Genomic DNA, 23076 nt, shown 5'->3' on the forward strand with positions numbered 1-23076 from the left:
TAAGATTAGAATGCTTGTGCATCAGCTGTGGTCTGAACTCTAAATTTTCTCCAATTTTGCTGGCTCTAGGCTTGACAGTTTAGATTAACTCTTTCTTTAAAACCCCATTTGAAAAAAATTAAAAAGAATTTAGGTGCTAATTTCTCAGCCCAGTCAGCAGCTAATTAACAACCTGAAAGGAAACATGAAAAAGCTGTACTACACAGTGAAAGACAATGCCTCAAGAGTTTCCAAGTATAATCGTGTTTGCAGGTTTGTCTTGGGTTTTGGTATTGTTTTCCGACATTGTTTTTCTGTGGCAAAGTTGTTTCAGTACAAACTTCATTAATTTTGCACTGAGAAATACCTCAAAGACATCTTTATCTTTAATTACAGTAATTTCTTGCTCAGATTGATGCTTTCTCTAAATGGCAAATTCTTACTTTGATTGACAAGTGATTTTGAGTAATTTAAGTGTTTGCAATAGTCTTCTCACATTCCCTACATATGTTTGTTTTCCCATTTGTCTTATCTCACACTTATCGACTAAAGGAAGCAGAAAGTAGACTAAGGATTTCAGTTCTGACTTTTTTTCATTTTTATAAAAATTATTGTTTATGAATATTCTGGATCTGAGGAATTACACTTCAGAACTTCACACAAATGCTTTTAAGAAAGACACTACCACATCCTCCTGTGAGATTCCAAACTACTACGCCTATGACAGCGTGGTAAGTAAATAACATTCCTCCTATACTTGATAAATGTCGCAAAACCCAGGTGTGCACAATGTTGAGCAGTCAATTGGTGTGCAACACTGACACTCCATCCAAGCCAATTGCAATCAGAGTCAAAATGGTAGTATCATCCAAAACCCAGCAAGTTGATGACAGGTATTGATGACTGACGGGTATTTATTGATGACTGACGGGTATTTATTGATGACTGACGGGTATTTATTGATGACTGACCGGTACCATCTCGCTAGAGACAAGATGGTCATGGTTGTCAAAACTACGTTATTCCCTGCTGTGTGGAACAGGATGCCCAGGAAGGGCAGCTCCACAGGGGACACCCATCACAATCTTTCCTGCTGGCCACCAGAGACTTTCATCTGCCTGCTTTTCCCTAAGGCAATGTGGACATAGATGTAGGTCATCAGCTATGTGTCCCTGGAATGAAAAAGAGTTTGTGCATGTCCGGCTGCCTCAGCTCTGTTTTCTAGTTTGCTATACTAGTCCCTAAAATACCTTCTTTATTCTTCATTGGCTGCTTAGGAGCCATTGTGTGCTTCACGTCTTCTGCAGAATGGTCTGAAAAACACCAACTTAGTACTACTTTGTACTAAGAGGTCACACTCAGGTGGGTAAATTCACATTTCCTCTGGTTCCAAATGCAAGCAGAAATGGCACAGAGTGGCAATGAAGTCAGAAGACACAGGAGCAAAAAGTGCTGCCCTAGTGCTGTTAGACAATACAAAAAGAAGCCACATTATTTTAGTATTGGTATGATCAGAATGATGATTTGACATGGAAGCAAATTTATTGATTTTTATAGAACTTGCCCTCTATGGAATCTTTTAAAATATGGAATTTGGCTCCTTTTTGTGGCAAGAACTTTTTGGGGTGAGTGCCTTGATTGATGTTTCATGTGAACCCTATAAGATCATCATTGCAATGGTGGTGTGGGTTTTTTTTTTTTTTTTTTTTTTTTTTTTTTTTTTTTTTTTTTTTTTTTTTTTTTTTTTTTTTTCTTTCTCCTAGGTCACTCTCAAATTTACCACCTCCAACTTTAACATTTAGGCCTAAAAGATAATGGTAATAAAGACAACAGTGTCTGGGGGGTTTGCTCAGCTGTTTATCTTGTTCCTTTTTTTAGACTAAATGGAAGAAGGGAAAGATAAAAAGAAGAAAAATCAGTTATTTTTTCTCTCTTGTGAATGCAGCCGTAGGAAACTGTGCTCCACAGGTCAGGAGACTTAAATTACAAAGGCTAAAGGCTGGTTTCAGTCACCTCACATAAGAGCACATGTCTGCACTTTTAAATTTATATTCTCCCCTCAGTTTACAGAAGGCTGCCTGAGATCAACAGCATCCTTTGATCTCCCTGAAAGTCACTTATCTCTAGGTAGAGACACCACATATATAGTCATCTCTGTTCCTCTCCCAGCGTCCTGCTGTTTTAGTCTTTCAGTTGTTCCAATCCATCTTTTAGAGATACATACAAACATGCTCTTCCTAGCCAGCTCAGCAAGCTGTCCTACCTGGAAAGCACAGAATGTGTCTCTGAAATGGCTTTTTAACAAGTTTCACAAGGATGCAAAATTGCCTAAACCGACGCTGTAGATGGTCAGATGGAGCTGCCCACAACAGGCACCTGGAGCTTACATTCAACTGCCTGAAGCCAGGGAGAGCAAATTTGAGAATAAAGCATCTCTTGGAGAGCAATTGCCCGTGTGTGTTCCCACTGTGAGAGATTCACATTTGTGAAAAGCAAAATCTTGGCAGGCAACCCCTTGATGTGCAGAAATTTGCAAATCATTTCAGTCTAAGCAATTTTCCCATCCTTACCAGAGAGCACTAAGGCTGCAATTGTACCCTGATAATCATAGCAACTGAATTCTAAGCAAAATGAAATTTCAGCACAGAGTCAACCCTGCTAAATTCTAAAACATATAAGAGAAATGGCATTTAATTAAAATATCCAGAACTTTTGCAACTAATGCATCAAATTTTGTATACTAGAAACTTAAACACAGGATTAATGGAAGTCTTAAACAGGGATTAAACAACATGAAAGTCTGGCATTATTCTGATAAAACTGCAAAACACAGCAGCTGCTATAAAACTGCACCTCCACCCTGCCCCTCACCAAAATGTGAGATTAGAATAAATGATACTACATGCCCTTCACTTTCTTTAATATGTCTCTTTATATATCTCACTGGTTAATAAACAAAAGCTTGCCCAGGAATAAAGGTAAAAAGAGGGTTTTAAAGTCACTATTTCCTAAAGGTAAGCTCAGTCATTCAGCACATTTCTAGCACTCAGCAGAAACATCTGGTCTCGCAAACAGTGAAAAGTGAATGAGTCGGATCATGAGTTTATCCCAGCATGGTAAAACCTCGGATCTAATCATGACACTAAGATCAAAATGAGAAAAAAAAATCACAGCAGAATAACATAAAATATAGCATGTTGTGAGAGAGTCTGAAATGGCTTAGTGAGCAAAGAGAATTGCTAATTTATTAGGTAAAACTTCCTTGCCTCAGACAGCACAAGTTACTCCCAGCCTCTTTCTAAGATTTTGAAACAAGTAGGGAAAGAGAAGGATATGAATTATACAAACTATTACATGCACATGATAGCACACCTTGTTGCAGTCTCAAACACCAGATGAAATCCTAGACACTGACATGAATTTGAGCAATCAAATCTCCAAAAATTCTATCTGTTTGAACAAACTGCTGCATGTGACAGATATAAACCCATCCCCGCACTTGTATGGCCAACTGAGGTGGAAATTTACCTATTTTCAAATTAATTCTAAAATATCAATAGAAAGCACTGCTTTCTTCAGTTGTTCACTTCTCCAGAACGGCAATTAGAGTAGTGTTGGATTAATTTTGTAATATTAAGCTTGTCAGGTGATCAACATAACCACAGATTTCAAGTATGAAGGAGTCAAATGCAATGGGAACTGCTTACTCAAAATTTGAATGGAGCTTCAGCTTTTTGCATGAGATGATCAAGTTCATAGAGGGTCCACAGACCTCTATATATCTCCAAAAGGGGGAGGGGGGAAATTGATCCAGGATGTTAACAAAGTTAAATAGTTATTTTTCCATCTTAGATTTCTGAGGTCTTTAATCCTTTTACAAGAAATGCTTCTCCTACCCACTCTCTATTTCTAATGGTTTTCCCACAAAGTGCTACCCACCGTCTACTTTTTTTTCTTATAATTTAAGTGTTTTTCAAATTTTTAGTCAACAGTAAAATTATGGAAGATAAGCAACTAATGATCAATTTTTAAAAGATTACAGGGCTTAAGCTTTAGAGACAGGACAAAATAGCATGCAGTACATAATTTTATCTGTGAGACACCCATTTTCTATCATTAAACTACACTATATAAAAGGAAAAAGTACAGTACATTAAGCACAGTTATTTTGGCAAACAAAACACTCAAGGATTTTTAAGGTGCAAAAAAAAATTGCAAAATCATATGCCATAAGGCTCTAACCATGCTAGAAAAATAAAACCAAAGTCTTGTAGAATATTGTTTTAGTTAAGGAGTGGTTGTTGTAGAATGTCTGAATGCATACAGCCACCAGCTTCCTAATGATTAGCACAGCTTCAGTGACAGGCTCGGCTGCAGAATCACAAAGCAAACATAAATTGCAGCAAATTAGCAGAAGATTTTTTTCCTTTCAAGAAAAAAGTTTAATGGATGTTTTGCCTGAGGAGCTGATTTCAATGGCTTCTCAGCAGACGAGGCTGCGCTGCCAGGAACCACAGGAGCGTACAGTAAATTTAATAATGGCCCTATGCCACAGCATGGTTTATACAGCTACACAGCAGATCCCCAGTCAGGCACAGGCTCTGCACATTCAGCACAGGAAACTGAGCATTTCAGAGCCATGAGGGCCTGGGTCTCATTAGGCAGAGATAGAGCTTGTGGCTGTCTACAAAGATAGCTGCCTCTTAGAAATCCGTCTTGCTTCTAATTAATTTAACACAGTTTGATCAAAAAATTCCATCACAGCAGAATTTAGCCCCTAAATAAAGTTACTTCAATATGCCAAAAGGAAAAGGAGATTTGAAAATATTTGAGAAAAGATAAAAATGAAGAAAATGTAATATCAGAAGGACATTTTACTACATCTGACTGATCACCAAATTCATCTCTCCCAACTTAAACACACAAAATAGAACATTAGCTTCATATTGTAAAGATGTGAAGAGAAAAAAATTAAAAAAATATAATCCATGCCAGCAATCAGAGCACACCATTTGAGTTACAATTGGCAATAATTGCCAGTCTCTGTTCTGGAACATTTTAATTTCCTCATGGCAAACTGACACACAGATAGGTAGACAAAAATATTTCCTTCTTTTAAAATCAGCAAAGAACTTGCTTCCAATCTGATCTTTACAGTTACTTTGCTGACTAACCCCAGCATAAACACAGGGCAAATATCAGCACTGAAAGGAAAGAGTTTTCAGAGGTGATGCTTAATCGTGATAGCCACAACAGCATTGCTTTCTTATTTTGCTGTCTGCAGAATTGATACATATGTTCTCAGAAATAAATTCATTGATCTCTCTCTCAAACATTAATATGAACAGACATCATGCTACAGAAAGATATCCATTTAAGATGCTCTAAAAAAGTGCACATAAAAACAGACATTGAAGATTAATAAGTATTTTGTTATTATTACCATTTTCAAATGTATCACTGATGAACTCAGACCTCAAATATCATTATATACTTGATGCTTTTCTCAAAGAAGTATGAATTATTGTTGCTAGTTTGGAGTGGGCAAAAGTGTTCATTGTTATGTTGATGCTTATATATCCTCTACATGTCTTACACATTTTCCTTTAAAAGTTACACCTTTCAATCTGCTGGATAGCAGAAATCACTTTTTTTATACAACACAATAGAGTGGATGAGTCACAGGATCATTGCTTTGGAAGAGACCTCCAGGATCCTTAAGTCCAACCCAACCCTAAGCTAACCTAAACCATGGCACCAAGTGCCAGATCTAGTCTTTTCTTAAACACATCCAGAGATGGTGAATCCATCACCTCCCCAGGTAGACCATTCCAATACTTTATTACCCTTTCTGTAAAAAAACTTTTTCCTAATATCCAACCTATATTTCTTCCCTTGGTGCAGTCCAAGACTGTGTCCTCTCGTTCAGTTAGTTCCTGCCTGGAGAAAGAGACCAACCCCCACCTGGCTACAACCACCTCTCAGGGAGTTGTAGAGAGTGATAAGGTCACCTCTGAGTCTTCTCTTCTCCACGCTACAGAACCCCAGCTCCCTCAGTCGTTCCTCACAGGGTTTGTGTTCCAGGCCCATCACCAGCCTCGTTGCCTCCTCTGGACACGCTCAAGCGTCTGAATGTCCTTCCTAAACTGAGGGGCCAAAGCTGGACACAGCACTCAATGTCCTTCCTAAACTGAGGGAACACAACTGGACACAGCACTCAATGTCCTTCCTAAACTGAGGGAACACAACTGGACACAGCACTCAATGTCCTTCCTAAACTGAGGGAACACAACTGGACACAGCACTCAATGTCCTTCCTAAACTGAGGGAACACAACTGGACACAGCACTCAATGTCCTTCCTAAACTGAGGGGCCAGAGCTGGACACAGCACTCAATGTCCTTCCTGAGGGAACACAACTGGACACAGCACTCAGTGTCCTTCCTAAACTGAGGGAACACAACTGGACACAGCACTCAATGTCCTTCCTAAACTGAGGGAACACAACTGGACACAGCACTCAATGTCCTTCCTAAACTGAGGGGCCAAAGCTGGACACAGCACTCAATGTCCTTCCTAAACTGAGGGGCCAAAGCTGGACACAGCACTCAATGTCCTTCCTAAACTGAGGGGCCAGAGCTGGACACAGCACTCAATGTCCTTCCTAAACTGAGGGAACACAACTGGACACAGCACTCAATGTCCTTCCTGAGGGAACACAACTGGACACAGCACTCAGTGTCCTTCCTGAACTGAGGGAACACAACTGGACACAGCACTCAATGTCCTTCCTAAACTGAGGGGCCAGAGCTGGACACAGCACTCAATGTCCTTCCTAAACTGAGGGAACACAACTGGACACAGCACTCAATGTCCTTCCTAAACTGAGGGAACACAACTGGACACAGCACTCAATGTCCTTCCTAAACTGAGGGAACACAACTGGACACAGCACTCAATGTCCTTCCTAAACTGAGGGGCCAGAGCTGGACACAGCACTCAATGTCCTTCCTAAACTGAGGGAACACAACTGGACACAGCACTCAGTGTCCTTCCTGAACTGAGGGAACACAACTGGACACAGCACTTGAGGTGTGGCTTCACCAATGCCAAGTACAGAGGAAGAATGACCTTGCTGCTCCTGCTGGCCACACTATTCCTGATCCAGGCCAGGAATTCCTGCTGTTTGCCTTCTTGGTCACGAGGGCACACTGCTGGCTTACGTTCAGTTGGTTATTGACTAGAATCCCCAGGTCCCCTTCCACCTGGGCACTGTCCAGCCACACCATCCCCAGCCGATAACGTTGCAGAGGGTTTTTATAGCCAAAATGCAGGACTTGGAACTTGGACTTGGCACTTGGATTTATTAAACTTCCTCCTACTGGATTCCACCCATCCATCCAACCGTTCCAGGTCTCTCTGCAGAGCCCTTCTCCCTTCCAACAGGTTGACACACGCTCCCAGCTTAGTTTAGTAATAGTTTATTTATTTGTGTCACAAGCACATCCTACAGAAATGAATCCCAAACCCATCCTGCCTATGCAGGCAGAAGAGCCATGGTGGGTGGTGAGCAGGTACATACCTGAGAACCCCAGTAATGACCCAGGTTAACAAAGTCAGAGCCAGAAGAAAACTTTAAATCTCCTTTTTGAGTCCACACAGTCCTTGAATTGTTTTGCTATCCTGGAGGCCAGGGGCAGAGGGGACCTTTCCTGTTCTGACAGTGCTATTGCATTCTATCTTCTTAAGGTAATTACTCTGGCTTTCTTGAGATATACTGGATTTTGACTTAAGGCCTTTTTATGCCACTCCAAGAGGAAAAAATAATAAAGATTTTAAAGTGCTTGAAAACAGCCTCAAGTCCAGTCATAAATAACTACAGAATTACAACCTAAATGTTTACTAAGCCGAGGGAAGAGATAAATCACATTATATCTAAATGGAATAAATATACTAATAAATAGAAGTTTTGGAGCACAGATGGCAGTAGAAATAAATATCATTGCAAATCTTTTCCTTTTAAAAACTGATTTAAAATGAACATAAATGATGACACAATTATATTTTAAGGACAAGTGTAGGTTAAATAATTTACATATATTAAATAGCTAAGCCTTGGGAAAAAAAAAAAAAAAAGCAGCCTGAACAGGAATGTTTATTCTTCATGATCATTAGACATTTTTGTTGCTCTCTGTGGCAGCAGAATGGTATATGAAGCCCAATTATTATTTTGTTACTTTCTTCAAAAGTTAAAACATATATATATATATGTAAAACTCAAAGAATTGTATTACTACAGTGAGATTTGGGATTTTAGGATAGGATACTAGAAGCATAGGCAATGTGCAATGACTTCTGCAACCACACTGGAGTGGATTACCATGGCTCTGCTTTGTGGCTTGGCAACACACAACCAAGATACAATTATGGGATTGCTGCCACCTGCCAGCTTGAGGAACCAAACCACATGCTCCCATGGAATAATAAACAATGTTAAGGTAAGATTAAAAAGCAAATGAAGGTAAAATCCTAAAGGCCTTCAGGGGCCTCTGGGCTGTGTGTTACTCCTTTTATCAATCTTACTTGCCCATAAAGATGAAGGCCCTTCTCAGTTAAAAAAAGTCCATCTAATGAAATGCCTGAATTTTCACACAACTGAACACGTGCAACTCCTATTAAATATCACCTTTGGATTTATAGCTTTTTCATCTTGAAGCAGGAAAAAGAAAATAGACAAATTGTTCATACTGTCAACAACCCCAGAAACACAGCTAAGAATTTCACATTAAAAAGACATCTTAAGCCAGAAAAAAAAATCCCAAAAGGCTGTTACTGGGCCTTAGTTGAATTCTCATTCTCCTCTTTTATTAAAAACAAAAAAACCAAAAAAACCCCAAAATTATATTCTAATAGAGTGATGAGAGAAGGATTTATTCAGAATCACTTAACGGTGATTCAAAGGAATAATTTTAATTATCTCTGAGAGTCTACTAATCTAGAAGTTTTTGTCTTCATATGAGACCACTTTTATAATTCTGTACATGTTCACATTTTTACTCCATAGATATACTTATTGGATTTAGTTTCAGAATATTCACATGAGAGACTAGTACTTGCCAAGGTACAGAGGCTTCTCAATAGTCCATATTTCAGTTTAAATAAACCTAAATGTGAACAATGACTTGTGTGGAATTGTCCTATGGAGTTCCTTCCCCACAGTTTTTATTATTCTTAAAAATTGGAAGGCTTTATGCCCTTAATACTTAAGATCACTTGGAATTTTGCTTCAAACTACTCAGAATTGCCCAGAATTTGTCACCTAAGGCAGTACAACTGCCAACACCTCTATGCCAGGCTATGACTCTCTACAGCCTTCCACAGTCCTACTGCTTTTTCCCTAAGCTTTCTAGTTCTAACAGTTGTTAAACACACAACTCCAGCAATATTTACACATCAATAACTTACTATGACACAGTCTGAGCAATATTAACCTCTGTTCCCAGCACCCCCTCTCCACACTAATTACTTCTGGCATATCAAGGTAAAGACATATCTCCCTAAGATCTTGGCTTAGGATGCAGAGCTGGCCTAAGATGTTTAGCAGCCTGAAATTTGCTCCAAACTGGTCCCCCCAAAAAGCCACCACAGTTGTGCTGGTGAGGCTGAATTGCACAATGTGACTTAAAAACATCTTTGTCATCCCACGTCCATCAACACCCCCATTTTGGAAAGCACATGGGACAAACAGTTCATAGAAACTGAAAAATAAAAGGAACAGATTTCCTGCTTTCAGCGAGTTTCCATGTAGGGTTACATTATAAGGGTGTTAGGGGAATTTAATGTTTCTACTTAAGATACTGTTGCGGCTCTAAGTGCAGAGCCCTTCAGTTTCGACTTTCAAAACAGACATTTTCCAAAGTAATTAAATTCAACAATATTTTTTACAGCACAATCTTAAACCTGACTTCATTCTTCCCAGAAAATTGGGCTGAGAAACAAGTTGAAGCAATTCCTTAGACAGCTTATTTATCTTCTGATTAACTAGTTAAAAAAAAAAAAAATAAGCAGGGCAGAAACACTCAAGAGAAATATCTTTGCTACATATCTGAATGACAGAGGAGGTATGACTGACAAGAAAGAAGGCTTCAAGCATCAGTGTATTGTTATCTAAAAGTCTCTCACACCTTTTCTATGTAGCCTCCCACAGGCAGCTCTACCCAGCTCTGGCTCTTTCTCTCTTCTCCCTTCCTTCTGCGGTTCTGGCTTGTTCCTTCCTGTCCCTAGCACAGCCACCTAACCCTGTCTGTCCCTCATTCCACGTCTCCCCCTTTGTGTCCCTTCCTCCTCACAGCACGGCCAGCAGGCTCCAAGTGATTCCCTCCCAGCTCACTCTTTCTCACACCCACAGCTGTGAGGGCCAGGCTGTTCCCACTCTTTGGTAATTAACACAGTTGCAATGTATCAGGGGCAAGACTGCCTTCAGCACTGTCGTCCTACATCTGAAACTACAATACACTGCATTTTTGTTATAGGTTTATGGATCAGCTTTCCCTGTTGGCTGGTGTACAGTATCATACACAGGAAAAGGTTAATCTTCAGAGAAAATATCATCTCTTGGTCCTGTGCATTTGTTAGAGTCACACAAGCTTTCAGCTTTCTTTGAAGTTGCTTGTCATCCCAGCAAAGCTGCTTTAAGTAGTCCAAATTAAATATCACTAGTATTACACGTTGGTAGAAAGTGGCAAGAAAGAGAAAAGCTTTGGGGTAGAATTTCAGGGAGAAATAGAATTATGTTTACTCTGTAATGTGTCCCTCAAATTATGATTTTTAAAACAGTTCTGGCCTCAGTTGTACAGAGATTCAATCTACTCAGTTCTGAAAGTATCTGAACTTGATCTGACATGCCACTACTGGTCCAGCAAATTTGGAAACATTTTTCATTTATTCTTGGTAGTGCATTCAATTACAGAGATACTATCATTTTGAATATTTCCTCCTATGAAGACTTCCCCCCAGGGTTTACAAAAGAAAACCTATTAAAACGTGTCTCCATCCTTTTAGCAGGGAAAAAAGACAAGACTGAATAAAATAGGAAAGACTGGAACTCTGCGCCAAATCAAAATGTAGCCAAGGAGCAGCACTTGCACACACTGGAACAGAGGAAAATTCATGACCGCAATCAACCTAAAGCCAAGCTAACATGTGTTGGTGAACCAGAAGATGGAATAAAGAGGATTTTAAAAAGGAGAATAAAAAGAATTTCAAGTAATTTCAAAATATCAGGGTTTAGTTTCAAGACTGGGTTTAATACTTGAAGGAGAGGTAAAATGCCCCAACCCTCTACATGACTTTGGATTTCAACATACTAAAATCAAGTCATTCAGCTGGTGATTTGAGACCCAAATTGTAACTGAATTTTAGTTTGCTGCTAGAAAGCATCTGTCCTGTCTAAACATCAGACCATTGACCTGATTAGAAGTTTGTCTAAGATTCACACTATTTAAAAGGGAGAGAATTTTAAAACATCAAAACATTCTTCAGTGATGACTCCCTTATATGGTAAAGCAGACTCCAAGTTTGAGATGATTTGCAAATGGTATCTGTAAATATTAATGCACTTTGACATTGAATATTGCATATCATACATTTTAAATGTCTTTAAGTGTGTGGATGTTTACCGTGAAATGATGTGCTTCTGAATATGTCTCTTTTCAATTCAAAGTGTGGCTTCATTAAGGAGAGTGATAACATAAAGCTTAGCAGCGTGATCATTCCTCGAGAATTACCACAAAATTGACATGCATCCTTAACACAAACTTTTAATTGGGTTTGTGAGCCCCAAACAGCTCCACAAGCTTTAGCTGTTCTTCACCCTCTTTTCTGCAGTTCCAGCTTTCCAGTACCCAGCCTTGGTATTGACTGCTTTTAATGCTGAGTCTTTCTCCCCAGGCTGGGGCTTCATTTTGCAGTTGCCTTCATCAAGCAACCAGACACTAAAAACCTTGTAAGATTCCTTCAGTCCTAGGAGCATTGCTCTCATCAATATTTTTTTCATACTGTTATTCCTGACTCTGTTACCTTCTTTCATAATATCCTAGAATACCTAATCAGAAAATGGCTACAAAGAATTCCAAACACAGCATCAGTACACAAGATTTACAAGCCTCAGTTAAAATGAAATATTAAAGGATCTTAAAACTTGCAGGTGACATTGAGAGAATAAGCACCCTTATAGATGTATATATTAAGAAAAATGTGGATATTGCATTTAGACTAACTGCTCAATTGGAGTGGCAGGGCCAAAGTGGCCAAAACAGGTGCAATGTCCATTCTGCAGCATGGGAACAAAATGATAAAAATCGCAAAAATATCTGTATAATGCATCCTTCCCTGTGCCTTTAATTTGGACTCTGAAACACCTCAATTTACCTAGGTCAGATTCAGGGCATTTTCTTCATTTTGCTTTTAATAGAAAGGTTTTCTTTGTCTTAATCTTCTGCAATCTTCTTGCAAAAATGAACACACAGAAGACTGTGTCAAGAGACTGACGAAGCCTCGTTTTGCAATGAGCACAGGAATGCCTCATATGTATGGTGTTACTTTGAATCTAACCCACCTATGCAGCTGTCAAGCCAGAGCACACGCTGAGGAAGAACAGGTTGCCTTAGCAACCCCAGTCCTGTTGTAGAGACTTCAGAAAAACTGAATAATTTTATCATTCAGAAGTACCATTGTGCCATTGTGCTTAAATACCTTACACATTAAACCGACATATATTACCAAACTCTTCATACACACTTTGAGCTATTTTCGTGCTATGGGTTATAGAAGACTCTGCTTAGGAAAGGTTTTCATCTTCTTTCTCACCATCTGTGACCCTTGCAGCTGTCATCTAGTAAAAAAAGGTAGAACTTACTCATTGCCTTTTTGGAGGGTTTGTTGGAGATGAACGACTGACATCATTACAGAGTTTAAACTTCTCTTCCAGCTGTGCTGTGTATAATGATTAATCTAGCTCAGAAAACAACCAGGTACATAAAATTGATTTCAATACACGATATTGTTGGGATGTTCAGAGAAATCTGTGAGAAGGAATAATGACTGCCTTTGACCAGTATGATTATTACTGTGAATGACTTTTGGCTACACAAATTTCAGGTCTGAACTGTACATAATATGCCATTAAATTGTAATAATTGAAAGTTCTAGTGAAAGGAATCTAATGATACCCAACAGAACAATTTTAGTTCCATGAGAATATATTTAATGAACCCTTAATCATTTTCACCTTTATGACACTGGAAACACTTCTAGGATTTGATTTACAAAATTATTATTCCATTAATAAGAGAAAGATATTATTGACATACCAAAATCCAATTTAATTACTCCCTTGATTCCTCCAGAGGCAGAGAAAAGCTTGCAGTTTTCTGACACTATGTTCCATTTTTAATATTGTGAAATAATAAAAAAAAAATTTCTGAGTCGGCCAGAAATGTTGCATAATTGCTTCTGTCTGATCTACAAGTGCAACTATACCAATGTATTTTGGCTACCTTGAAAGTTCGTTTTTTGGTTTTTCTGTATCAAGTATCCCACTTAATACTTTAGTTGCTACTTTTGCTAGAAATATTCTTGCACAAAAGAGCTTCTACAGTGACTGCCAAACAACTTGCTATTATTTTCATTTTTTAAAGATATAGCTTGCAACGTGTTTAAGAAAATGGAAATTCCTGAGCTATTTTAGGAATGGATAGCTCATCTAACTGACCACTCCAGAATTTGTATGTAAACAAAATTCTTAAACTTGTTTTCAAACTGTCCAGAAAAACAGGCCTGTTCACTTGCATAATTAATAGACTGATATATCTTAGCAAAAAGCTAAAATCTACATACTTCCAAATTTACATATTGCAAGACCCACATAAAAGAGTGGAGGAAAAAATTGAAAAAATGTTGTCATCTATGCATCAAGCTCTATTATTCTTCCTGAAGCACCAAGTGCTGCCATATAATATCACAGGGGCATAGCAGTTCAAGGTGAAATCTATCCTGATTAGGTTTCTAACAAAAATGACAAAAAATAAGTAACCTTGGTTGACAGCCACAGGAAACACTTTCCTTGCACTTTTTCCAGCTTGTCTAATTCTCCAAAATACCTCAACATCTCTGCATTTTCAAGATGTGTGTAAAGTCCTATTTCTTTTGAATTTTATGCAAATTAGGCCACTGATATTTGTCATCAGAAATTCCAGATGTTCACTGTAATGAGATATCAGAAAAGCTGAGCAAACTGAGATTTCAGTTAGGTCATTCCACCATCTTGCCCTGCACTGCAATTTTGTGCATAGCTATCTTTATTTCTCATGTGTAAAGTGAGTCTCAGTGGCAAAATAATCATATGAGGTATTTAGACTGGTATGTTATCAGGGACAAATCTTTTTCATTCTCAACTACTGGAGATGAAAATCAAATGTGTTTTAAAGTACACTTGAGGAATTTCCTATCCCTCCTCTTAATAGCAGGTTACATGTTTATTGGTAGCTAGCAACTCCAAAGTTTTAGCAGAAACATGTAATATTATTTTGGAAAGTACTACTGAGAGTGGATATTATGGTTAGTTCAGCTTTTGGCCACTGGATTAATTAGGCTTGTTTATTTTGTATATCTCCTGCTCACACAAGCAGCATTAAGATAGATCTTACATTCTAGGTGTTAAAAGGTCCAAAAGATGCACTATCCATAACAGTTAAATCAATTAATAAATGAAAAGGAAATTTATGCAGCAAAATTATTTAAATCCATCCTTTGTGTCATAGTGGACTGATAACACAAAGGGAGTATTACCCTGGTTTGCAATCCAGGAGAAGTAAGACACTGTGAGAAGCAAATGATTACCAAATTCTCAACACCATACAAGAGTTTGGAAGACTGTAAAAATTCAGTGGCAAATACAAGAGAAAATAATAAATATTTCCACTTTTTATACACTATATAGTGTGCGATTTTTTCAAATTTGTATGTACACATTGAAAACATTAAACAGTGCAAGCCTCAGGAAATCCACATCTACACTTGTGAGCAATACTGAAATACCTGCCTTGCATCTGGGCTACCACATATTCACTAATTACACATTCTCAAAGTATAAGACTCCTGTCTCATATAGGGTGAGAATATGCTTGTTTTGATCTGAGCTCTGCAGTGAAGGGTGTTTATAAAGTCACCCATTTAACAATTTAGAAGTTTTGTGGGTCAAATTGTACCTCAGTATTACTTAATACACTCTCCAAACACTACAGTGAAGAGAGAATTCGGTTCCTGCTCAAATTTTTATCATGTCAAATACTTTAATATTGAAATTTCTCCTAAACTTTAACCAATATATTTTTATAGTGTCTTGTTTCTAATATCCTCAGAAGCAGTCAGAAATATCCATTGTTCAATGTGTTCAATATGAAACAATTAGGATTTTTTTTTTTCTGGAAATATACATGTTTCAACTCCCAATGCAGAAAGGTGATAACAAAAGCCAAGACACACTTGGAGTTTAATCTGGCAAAGACAAGTGAAATCTTAGCTGAAAGGTATATCTGTAATAAAAACAAATATCAAAAAAATCAAACATTTTATGTGAAGTCATGTTTGTAATACTGACAGAGTTCCCTGTTTAAATTAGGGCTTTCGATTTTTTTCTTGATAATGAGTAAAATAAAATAAAAAGAAACTTTAAAAAATAGTTTTATACTCAGTGGTTCACAAGGTTGAATTCTTAGCCAGGAGAGAATGCATGGTGAAGCACTAACCCTTCAGAGCTGGATTTTGGTGCAAGTGTTGACACAGTATCACTAGTACAGCACCAATACATTATTCCTTTAAGGTGACAGACAGTGTTGAAGCTGCCCCGTAATTTGGCACAGAACAATTCTATATTAATGCAATGTGACAATTTTATTATGTCTTCTATTTTCCATGCCATAATAACAGTATTTGTTTCCACAAACATGCCATTACTCTCACTAATATGGCTATAGTTGAAGACTGCCTGAGTAAAAACCAATGCCAACTCATAGAAAGCACATAATCTCTTATAGATTAGTTTTGCTGTGCCAGAGTAATTTTTCAACCCTATTCTTACTTAAAAAAAAAAAAAAAAGTATGAATTCCCTAGGAGGATACCTTTTACCACATAACCTGCTGTTAGATATAGTTACTATGTTCATGATGTATTTTCTCAGAGGATATGCATCCATTTGTAAGAACAGCCTTTAACCATCCTTTTAGCACAGTCTGTTTATGATACCATTTGTAGGAAAAACCACTAATGCAAGCTTTACATTAATCAGTGTAACATTTTGTCTATCATATCTAAAGAGCACTGGTGCCCCGAGTCTCTAACTGTCATATCACATCAAAAGAAAAAAAAAAAAGATAAACTGGATAGCATCTTGGGGTCTAAACTTGTCCTGCTTCTTCCAGCAGACAGGACACTGCAAGTCCCCACCTCTGCCACCATGAAGGCTTAGGGTCTACAGGCACTTCATACTCACTGGACTACTGAGATTTGCAACTTTTTTAGTTGTTGTTCCTGACTACACTTTAAAAACTATAGCCTTATAGCCGACCCAGTTCTTTTTCCATAGGGGTGCATTCCCTAAATTTATCCTCCTTCCCTAGCAGACACACAGAAGACACTCTTGGACTAGGAAAGAAGACAATGGTCTTCATATGGTACTTATTACAAGAGAACTTTAAAAAAAAATCATGTTTGTTTTCATTTCCACGTATTCACCTCCAATAATACACTGAATGGCACAGGAGTAATAATTAGCTGTTATCACAAAAATTAAAGAAATACCTTGCACAGCATATTAGGGGAATGTATTGTAACACTTTCCATTTCTTTCATTATTTCCTCCACACTTTCTGTTTTGGAAATTTAAGACAAGAACGATACACGTGAAATATTTGCACTATAAAGCCCAAGAAGGATGCAAGTCAGATCTTTGTGCTCTGGGGTTACTATGGGAAACACATCAAAAGTATCAGCTCAAACGTAGTAAGGTAATTTGTGCACACTTATGCAAATTGCTGATGATACAAACTGGGAGGAGTGGTTGATCAACCAGATGTGTTTGCTGCCATTCAGAGGGATGCTGACAAGCTGGAGAATTACACTGACAGGAACCTCTTAAAAATGCCAAATCCTGCACCTGGGGAGGAATAAACCCTCACATCAGGACAAGCTGGGGCCTGACCAGCTGGAAAGCATCTTGGCAAAGAAAGATCTGGGCATCCTGATAGTCAACAAGTTGCACGTGGGTCAGCAATGTGCTCTTGTGGAAAAAAAAAAAGAAACCTCTAGTTGCTGGTGGTAAAATGTTGCAGAAAGGTTGCAAGACGTGATCCCTCCACTCAGCACTGCTGGGATGCATCTGGAGCACTGCCCCCACATGCTGAGCTCCACAGTGCAAGAGCAACATGAGAACACGAGGATAAGCCCAGGAAAAGGCCACAAAGGCCATCAAGGGCTCTCTCCTATGAAGAGAGGGTGAGAAAGCAGGGGCTGCCCAACCAGGAGAAGAGAAGACTCAGTGGGGATCCATCAATGTTTTGAAATACCTGATGTATGTGAGGTAAAGAAGACAGATTTTTCTTAGTGGTGCCCAGTGACAGAACAAGAGGCAATGGGCACAAACAGCAATATATGAAATATTATTTTAACTTTAGGAAAATATTTGTACTGTGACGGTGAATGAGCACTGTGACGGATTTCCCAGAGTGATTTTGGAGCCCTCATCTTTGGAGAGGATTACCCAGACAATCTGTGCAATCTGACTCTGCTCTGAAGAGAGAGGTTGGACAGGTCCCTCTCACCTTAGCACCTTTATCACTGAAATTTCTTCTTACATATGTCCCCTAAGAACTCGTGGAACAAAACAGAGGTGAGGTGTGATGCATTAAATCCTGGCTGAGAGTGAAACATTCACTTAACACCCACTCCCTCTTCTCTGATTGTTTTGTTCCCTCCTCCTTCATCTGTCCAGCATTTTGGCAAGAATGGCACACTTTCTAAGAATGTTTTCATAGAGATACCATCACCTTGGTTGAGGGACTAATCACTTCTAACTGTTTCTGTTATTACCACTGACATTTATTTTTAAGTGGTCAATTTTTGGGGTTTCAGACTAAACAAAAATCTCTGTCCATGAGATTTTGTCATCTTAAGTATTCCATTTTATATAAAACAGTATATTCACATTTGAAGTGAGCCAAAGGCCTGCCTGAGTAGCAACACTGGGTTAAATTTGAGCTTCTGTCAACCAAAGTCTCTCCACACACAATCTGCAATGGAACACGCTCAGGAAGGTGCCCACATCCGTCCTGACGGAATCGCATTTTCAGCAACAAGCAGGGGCTATTCCAGGCCTGTCGCTGGAAGGTTTCCTCACATGAAGGGAATTTGTCTTATTTCAGTGCCTTGAAATTTAGTCTGTGGCATGTGGCCTGTGCCACTTTTCAAGAGCTGTAGTAACATCTCATCATTTCTCTTCCCATTATGCACTTCCCAAACACAGCAGAGCAGGCTCGGAGCTTGCAGATGACATTGACAACATCATTTTTTCTCCTTTCCGGCACATTTACCATTACCAAAATTCTCCCTTGTTAGATGGGCTTTGCAGGTTTTTTGGTATCTGAACTAATCTAAGGAGCCAAGATAATGCAGAAACCAAATGTATTATATTTGTTAGACTATGCAGTCTATTACAAAACAACCATATCGAGGACAAATTTATATTTCTTGCTTGTGATTTAAAAAAAAAAGTAAAAAAGATTTTTCTGGGAATAAAGTGAGTGTTTTTAGCAACCAGTTTGTAAAGGGACTCCTTTACCATCATCAGAAATGACATATTGTAAAATATCTCAATGGTGTGCAATGTAGTCCATGATGTTACTATATAAATGAGCATTCATAGATAAATACCTTTCTTAAATAAGCTCATCAATTTGCCAAATTTATGCATTAGCTGTCACTTGAAGAAAGAGTTAATAGACTATTCCAGGTCCACACCACAATTAATACTAAATGTTATAAAACTTAGTTTTTCCTCATTAGATGCTATATTTGCAACTTTCTATTACTTCTGAAACAATTCAAAAGATCACAAAACAGAAAAAACAAAGAAAAAGCAAAGCAGAAACATTTTTCTCTTGTAGCAGGTGGGGGGACAAACTTTAAAAATGTATGTTTAGCAATATGACTAATCATGTACACTGCTGGGAAGTGCAAACTTGTATATATATATATAAGGTAAACCCAAACCTTTGCTCAAATCATTGAAAGTTTTTCAATACCACATCTCATTTCTACCATGAGAGCAACTGCAGAGAAACAGACTGAGTCCTTTCATCCTTTCCCTAGTTTTCAAACTATGGAACTTTCAGGGGAATAAATTAGCTTTGCATACAGTTAATTTCCTAGCCTTATGATAAATACGATTTGAGCCAAAAGCTTTTCAGATTATAAATATTCTGCTGGTCTGGGGTTTGTCCAAGATAGCATACCTTGTTGTTCAGTGGAGAACCCGTACAAGACAGAAAAATCCAGAATACTTGACTAGGCAGTTATACAACTCTATCATCAGTCATTTTTTTTCAGATAAATGTATACAAATAGAAATAAAAATGCCTTAAAGAAATTTCATCTTCATATGGGTATAAAAATGTACATTTGTATATTATAAATGTGATAATTTAAAACCAAAATTCAGCAGCTTACTTTTACCATTAACCATGGAACATTATGGCTCTTCCATTATTATTCCACCATCACTCCTGCATAATTCTATTTAGATCAATAAGGTTAGATTGGAATGAAACTACATCATGAAGCTGGTGAATCAGGACCCTTATTTTTGACACATTCAAGCTTTTCCTGGAAGACCAGATGGTTGCTATGTGTTATTCAGATGAAGTCTAAAAGAACGAAAATACTCAGCATGCTTTTATTATTGGCGTGTTTAGTGTGTCACCTAAAGAAATCCACAAAGGGAGACAATAAGCCTTCTCAACTGTTTCATGGTAATTACAGCCCTTGTGATAGTGCTACATTAAGATAACAAAATATAAAATGTATTTTCAATCAGGCAAAAAAAACCCCAAAACAACCAACCAACACATTTGTAATATTTAAGCAGAAAAGGGACTGCATCAAACAGGTAACTATCAGTACATTAGACTTGGAATCAAGTGTAACATAATCAAGTTCTGCCTGTGTTTGATACTGCACATTGTCCAACATTTAGAAAGCATATTCTTTGCTCTTACCACAAGCCTTACAGATTTTCACTGGGTTTACCAGACCAGTCAGATATCTAATATTAAAACAACATAAAGCTTTAGGCACTTGCTTCAAATGTTGCCTTGGAGGCCTCAGGTGCTCAGAGGGACATTTTTTATGTACTTACGGTCATTGCACAATGGTCCGCTAAAGGAGGTCATGCTGCAGTCACAACTGAATCCATCCCACTGCTGTAGGCACACGCCCTGGTTTGCACAGGAGTCCTCTTGGCACGTTGTGCTGGGGCCTAGTGAGAACACACAAAAAAGGACTTGCACTTCGTCTTCCAAAGAAAGGTACATCTCAGTGTGTCACGCTGAGTAGTGGCCAACATCTCAAATCAAATGAGCAGAGTTACCAAGTCAAACGCACATAAACTCGCTGGTTTTGGAGCAGCATGTAACATCGAAAGGGGGGGACTTGCTTTAGTTGTAAGATCACTATGTCAAACACATAAGAATGCACAAAATGGAAGCAGAATTATTCCAGGTACAGTGGGAATGTTAACTTTTTTGTCAGTTATTTGTTAATCTCGTGTCAGACCATTAACTGGGTAAATATTGTTTAAAAACTTCATTATTTCTTCCTGTAAATACATTTCAAACAGCAAAGCCAGATGCCACATGAATCAAGACTCTGGGATATGAAAGGCTGGATAATAAAATAGAAAAATGAAACAAGTTTTAAGAAATAATAAAATAAAGCTATGCTACTGTAATTATTTTAATCCCACAAATTATTTGAAATTATTTAGGTCTGAAATTCAGAGAAGTTTGGAATTCTTTGGCTGGAATGTTGACAGGAACTGATTCACATGCTTTAGGGATCTCATGCAGGTTCCTTCTTAAAGGAGAAATGCAGAAAATCAGACTACTAATGAAGGGGCATGCCAAAATGTAACATACACAGGAAAAACAACGCTATTCTATTTCTAGAGAATCATAACTAGACTACTGAAATATAAAGAAATCTCAAAAAGGAATGATCAAAGCACTAAGGCAGTCACTATACAAACATATTCAAGACTGAAAGCCTTTATGCAAGCAATGCTGGGAAATGAAGGTTCATTTAGCCCTTTGCTTTAGAGTTGTGAAAGGCAAAATCAGCAATGAAAAAACATGCTTTAGTTCTGAAATTTACAGAGCATTTATTGCAGAAATCCAACTGTGCATTGGGGGTTTCAGTCTTGTTTAATACACACAGGACTATCTACCTTGCAAATCAGCTTTCATCAATGCAACTTTGTCAGCAAAATAAAAAAGCAAAATATAGTAAATGTTAGTAAGCAATATTGAAATGGCAGCAAACACAGAAAAAAACCATTCAGAATAAAGTGCATGCTACTGTTAAAGAGAGAAAGAAATGCCATATAATGCAAACAAATTAATGCTAATAGCCATAAATCTTCAGGCAAGCCAAAATAAGAAAGCAGTAATTTGCCAGTGTTTTACTAGAAATATAATGGTTAATTGAGCTGATGACATGTAATGGAGGAAAATTAAAAGTGTGGGGGTTTTTCTTCCTTGGATAGCTATGAATGCATTAACAGAGTAAATGCATGGCTGAATCCTGACTAGCCCTTTGTCATGTTCAGATACACTGAATTCAAGAATAATTAGCACCGTCATCCTCTGTGATCTGCCTTTTTTCTAGTCCTTTCTCTGTGACTGGTGAATGAAGACTGAAATACAGACCATGATCCACAGTTTACTATGAGCTCTCACACACATTTCACACTAACTCTTGACACTACAAGGAAAAATTTAGTTCTGGGATTATAAAATTGTCCCAAATTGTTTTGGAGGAGGCACATCAAATCCATTTGAAACTCTCACAGCCAGTCATTGATGACAGGGCAAAGCTGGTCCAAAGATAAATAAATTAAAAATCACACCCCTGAGAGAAATCCTCATAACTCTTCTTTTCTATTACACCTTCAAATATCTTAGTGTGAGATTTTCTTCTGATTTCCTGGTATTTAAAAAAAATCCATATGAAATGGTTTAAGTCAACTCAATGGTCCCTTCCTTTAAATGAGGCACAGCTCAGTCTCTGAAGAAGGGCCTGAACAGTCACTAAAGTCTCTGAGAAGAAAGGCAGGGTACACTGCATCCCCGTCTCAGCAAAATTTTTACTTCTTCTATTTTCTCCTGTTAGGATAACAATAATAATATTGATAGTAAATACCACCGTCACCCATAGCTGACTGCAGCAGGCAGAGATTAGATAGTGATTTCCTTTACTTTGGAGTTGTGAGCCCAGAAGTTTAAACATTTGGGCATTACATCACTCTTTCTTGAGCAGAGGATTATAATGACAGAATCTCGTAGCTGACAAGACACAATTTTTCTCACCAGATTCTGCTACTCAGAAACTTTACAGAGCTGAAGTGAAAATATCTGTAGGTGTTTAAATGTTATATATTCATGGATTTATTTACACTTCAGTTATGCAATGTTGAATTTCCTCATCTTTGCAAAAGTAGAGCAAAAGTCACAAGGACTTGAAAGTACATAAACTGCAGGACCTTGTAGGTACATTAGAAAGTGCATGTGAAAACACATATTTAGAAAAAAATACAAATATAATCTCATTTTAAAAGTGAGGTATTTTTCTTTGTATTAAATTGGTCCTTAGCACTCTTGACTTATCTATATTAGTCATTATTCTAAAATTGCCATCAAGACTAGCTTGCATATGAGCATTTCTTTTTTGCAAAAGTAGGATTATTTTTCCCCAAAGAACAGAAGAAGACA

The 23076-nt window shown here is 37.9% G+C and overlaps 1 protein-coding gene across 1 annotated transcript in view; it reads right to left on the reverse strand.

The window, feature by feature from the left end:
- NRXN1 (neurexin 1) overlaps window positions 1–23076 on the reverse strand; it is a 460909-nt gene that overhangs the window by 317741 nt on the left and 120092 nt on the right. The window contains exon 10 of the mRNA XM_063391213.1: window positions 20448–20567. Within this exon, the coding sequence (XP_063247283.1) occupies window positions 20448–20567 (120 nt within the window). The remainder of the gene's footprint in view (window positions 1–20447; window positions 20568–23076) is intronic.

Source organism: Prinia subflava, chromosome 2 (assembly GCF_021018805.1).
Source record: "Prinia subflava isolate CZ2003 ecotype Zambia chromosome 2, Cam_Psub_1.2, whole genome shotgun sequence".
In the NCBI taxonomy this organism is placed as follows: Eukaryota; Metazoa; Chordata; class Aves; order Passeriformes; family Cisticolidae; genus Prinia; species Prinia subflava.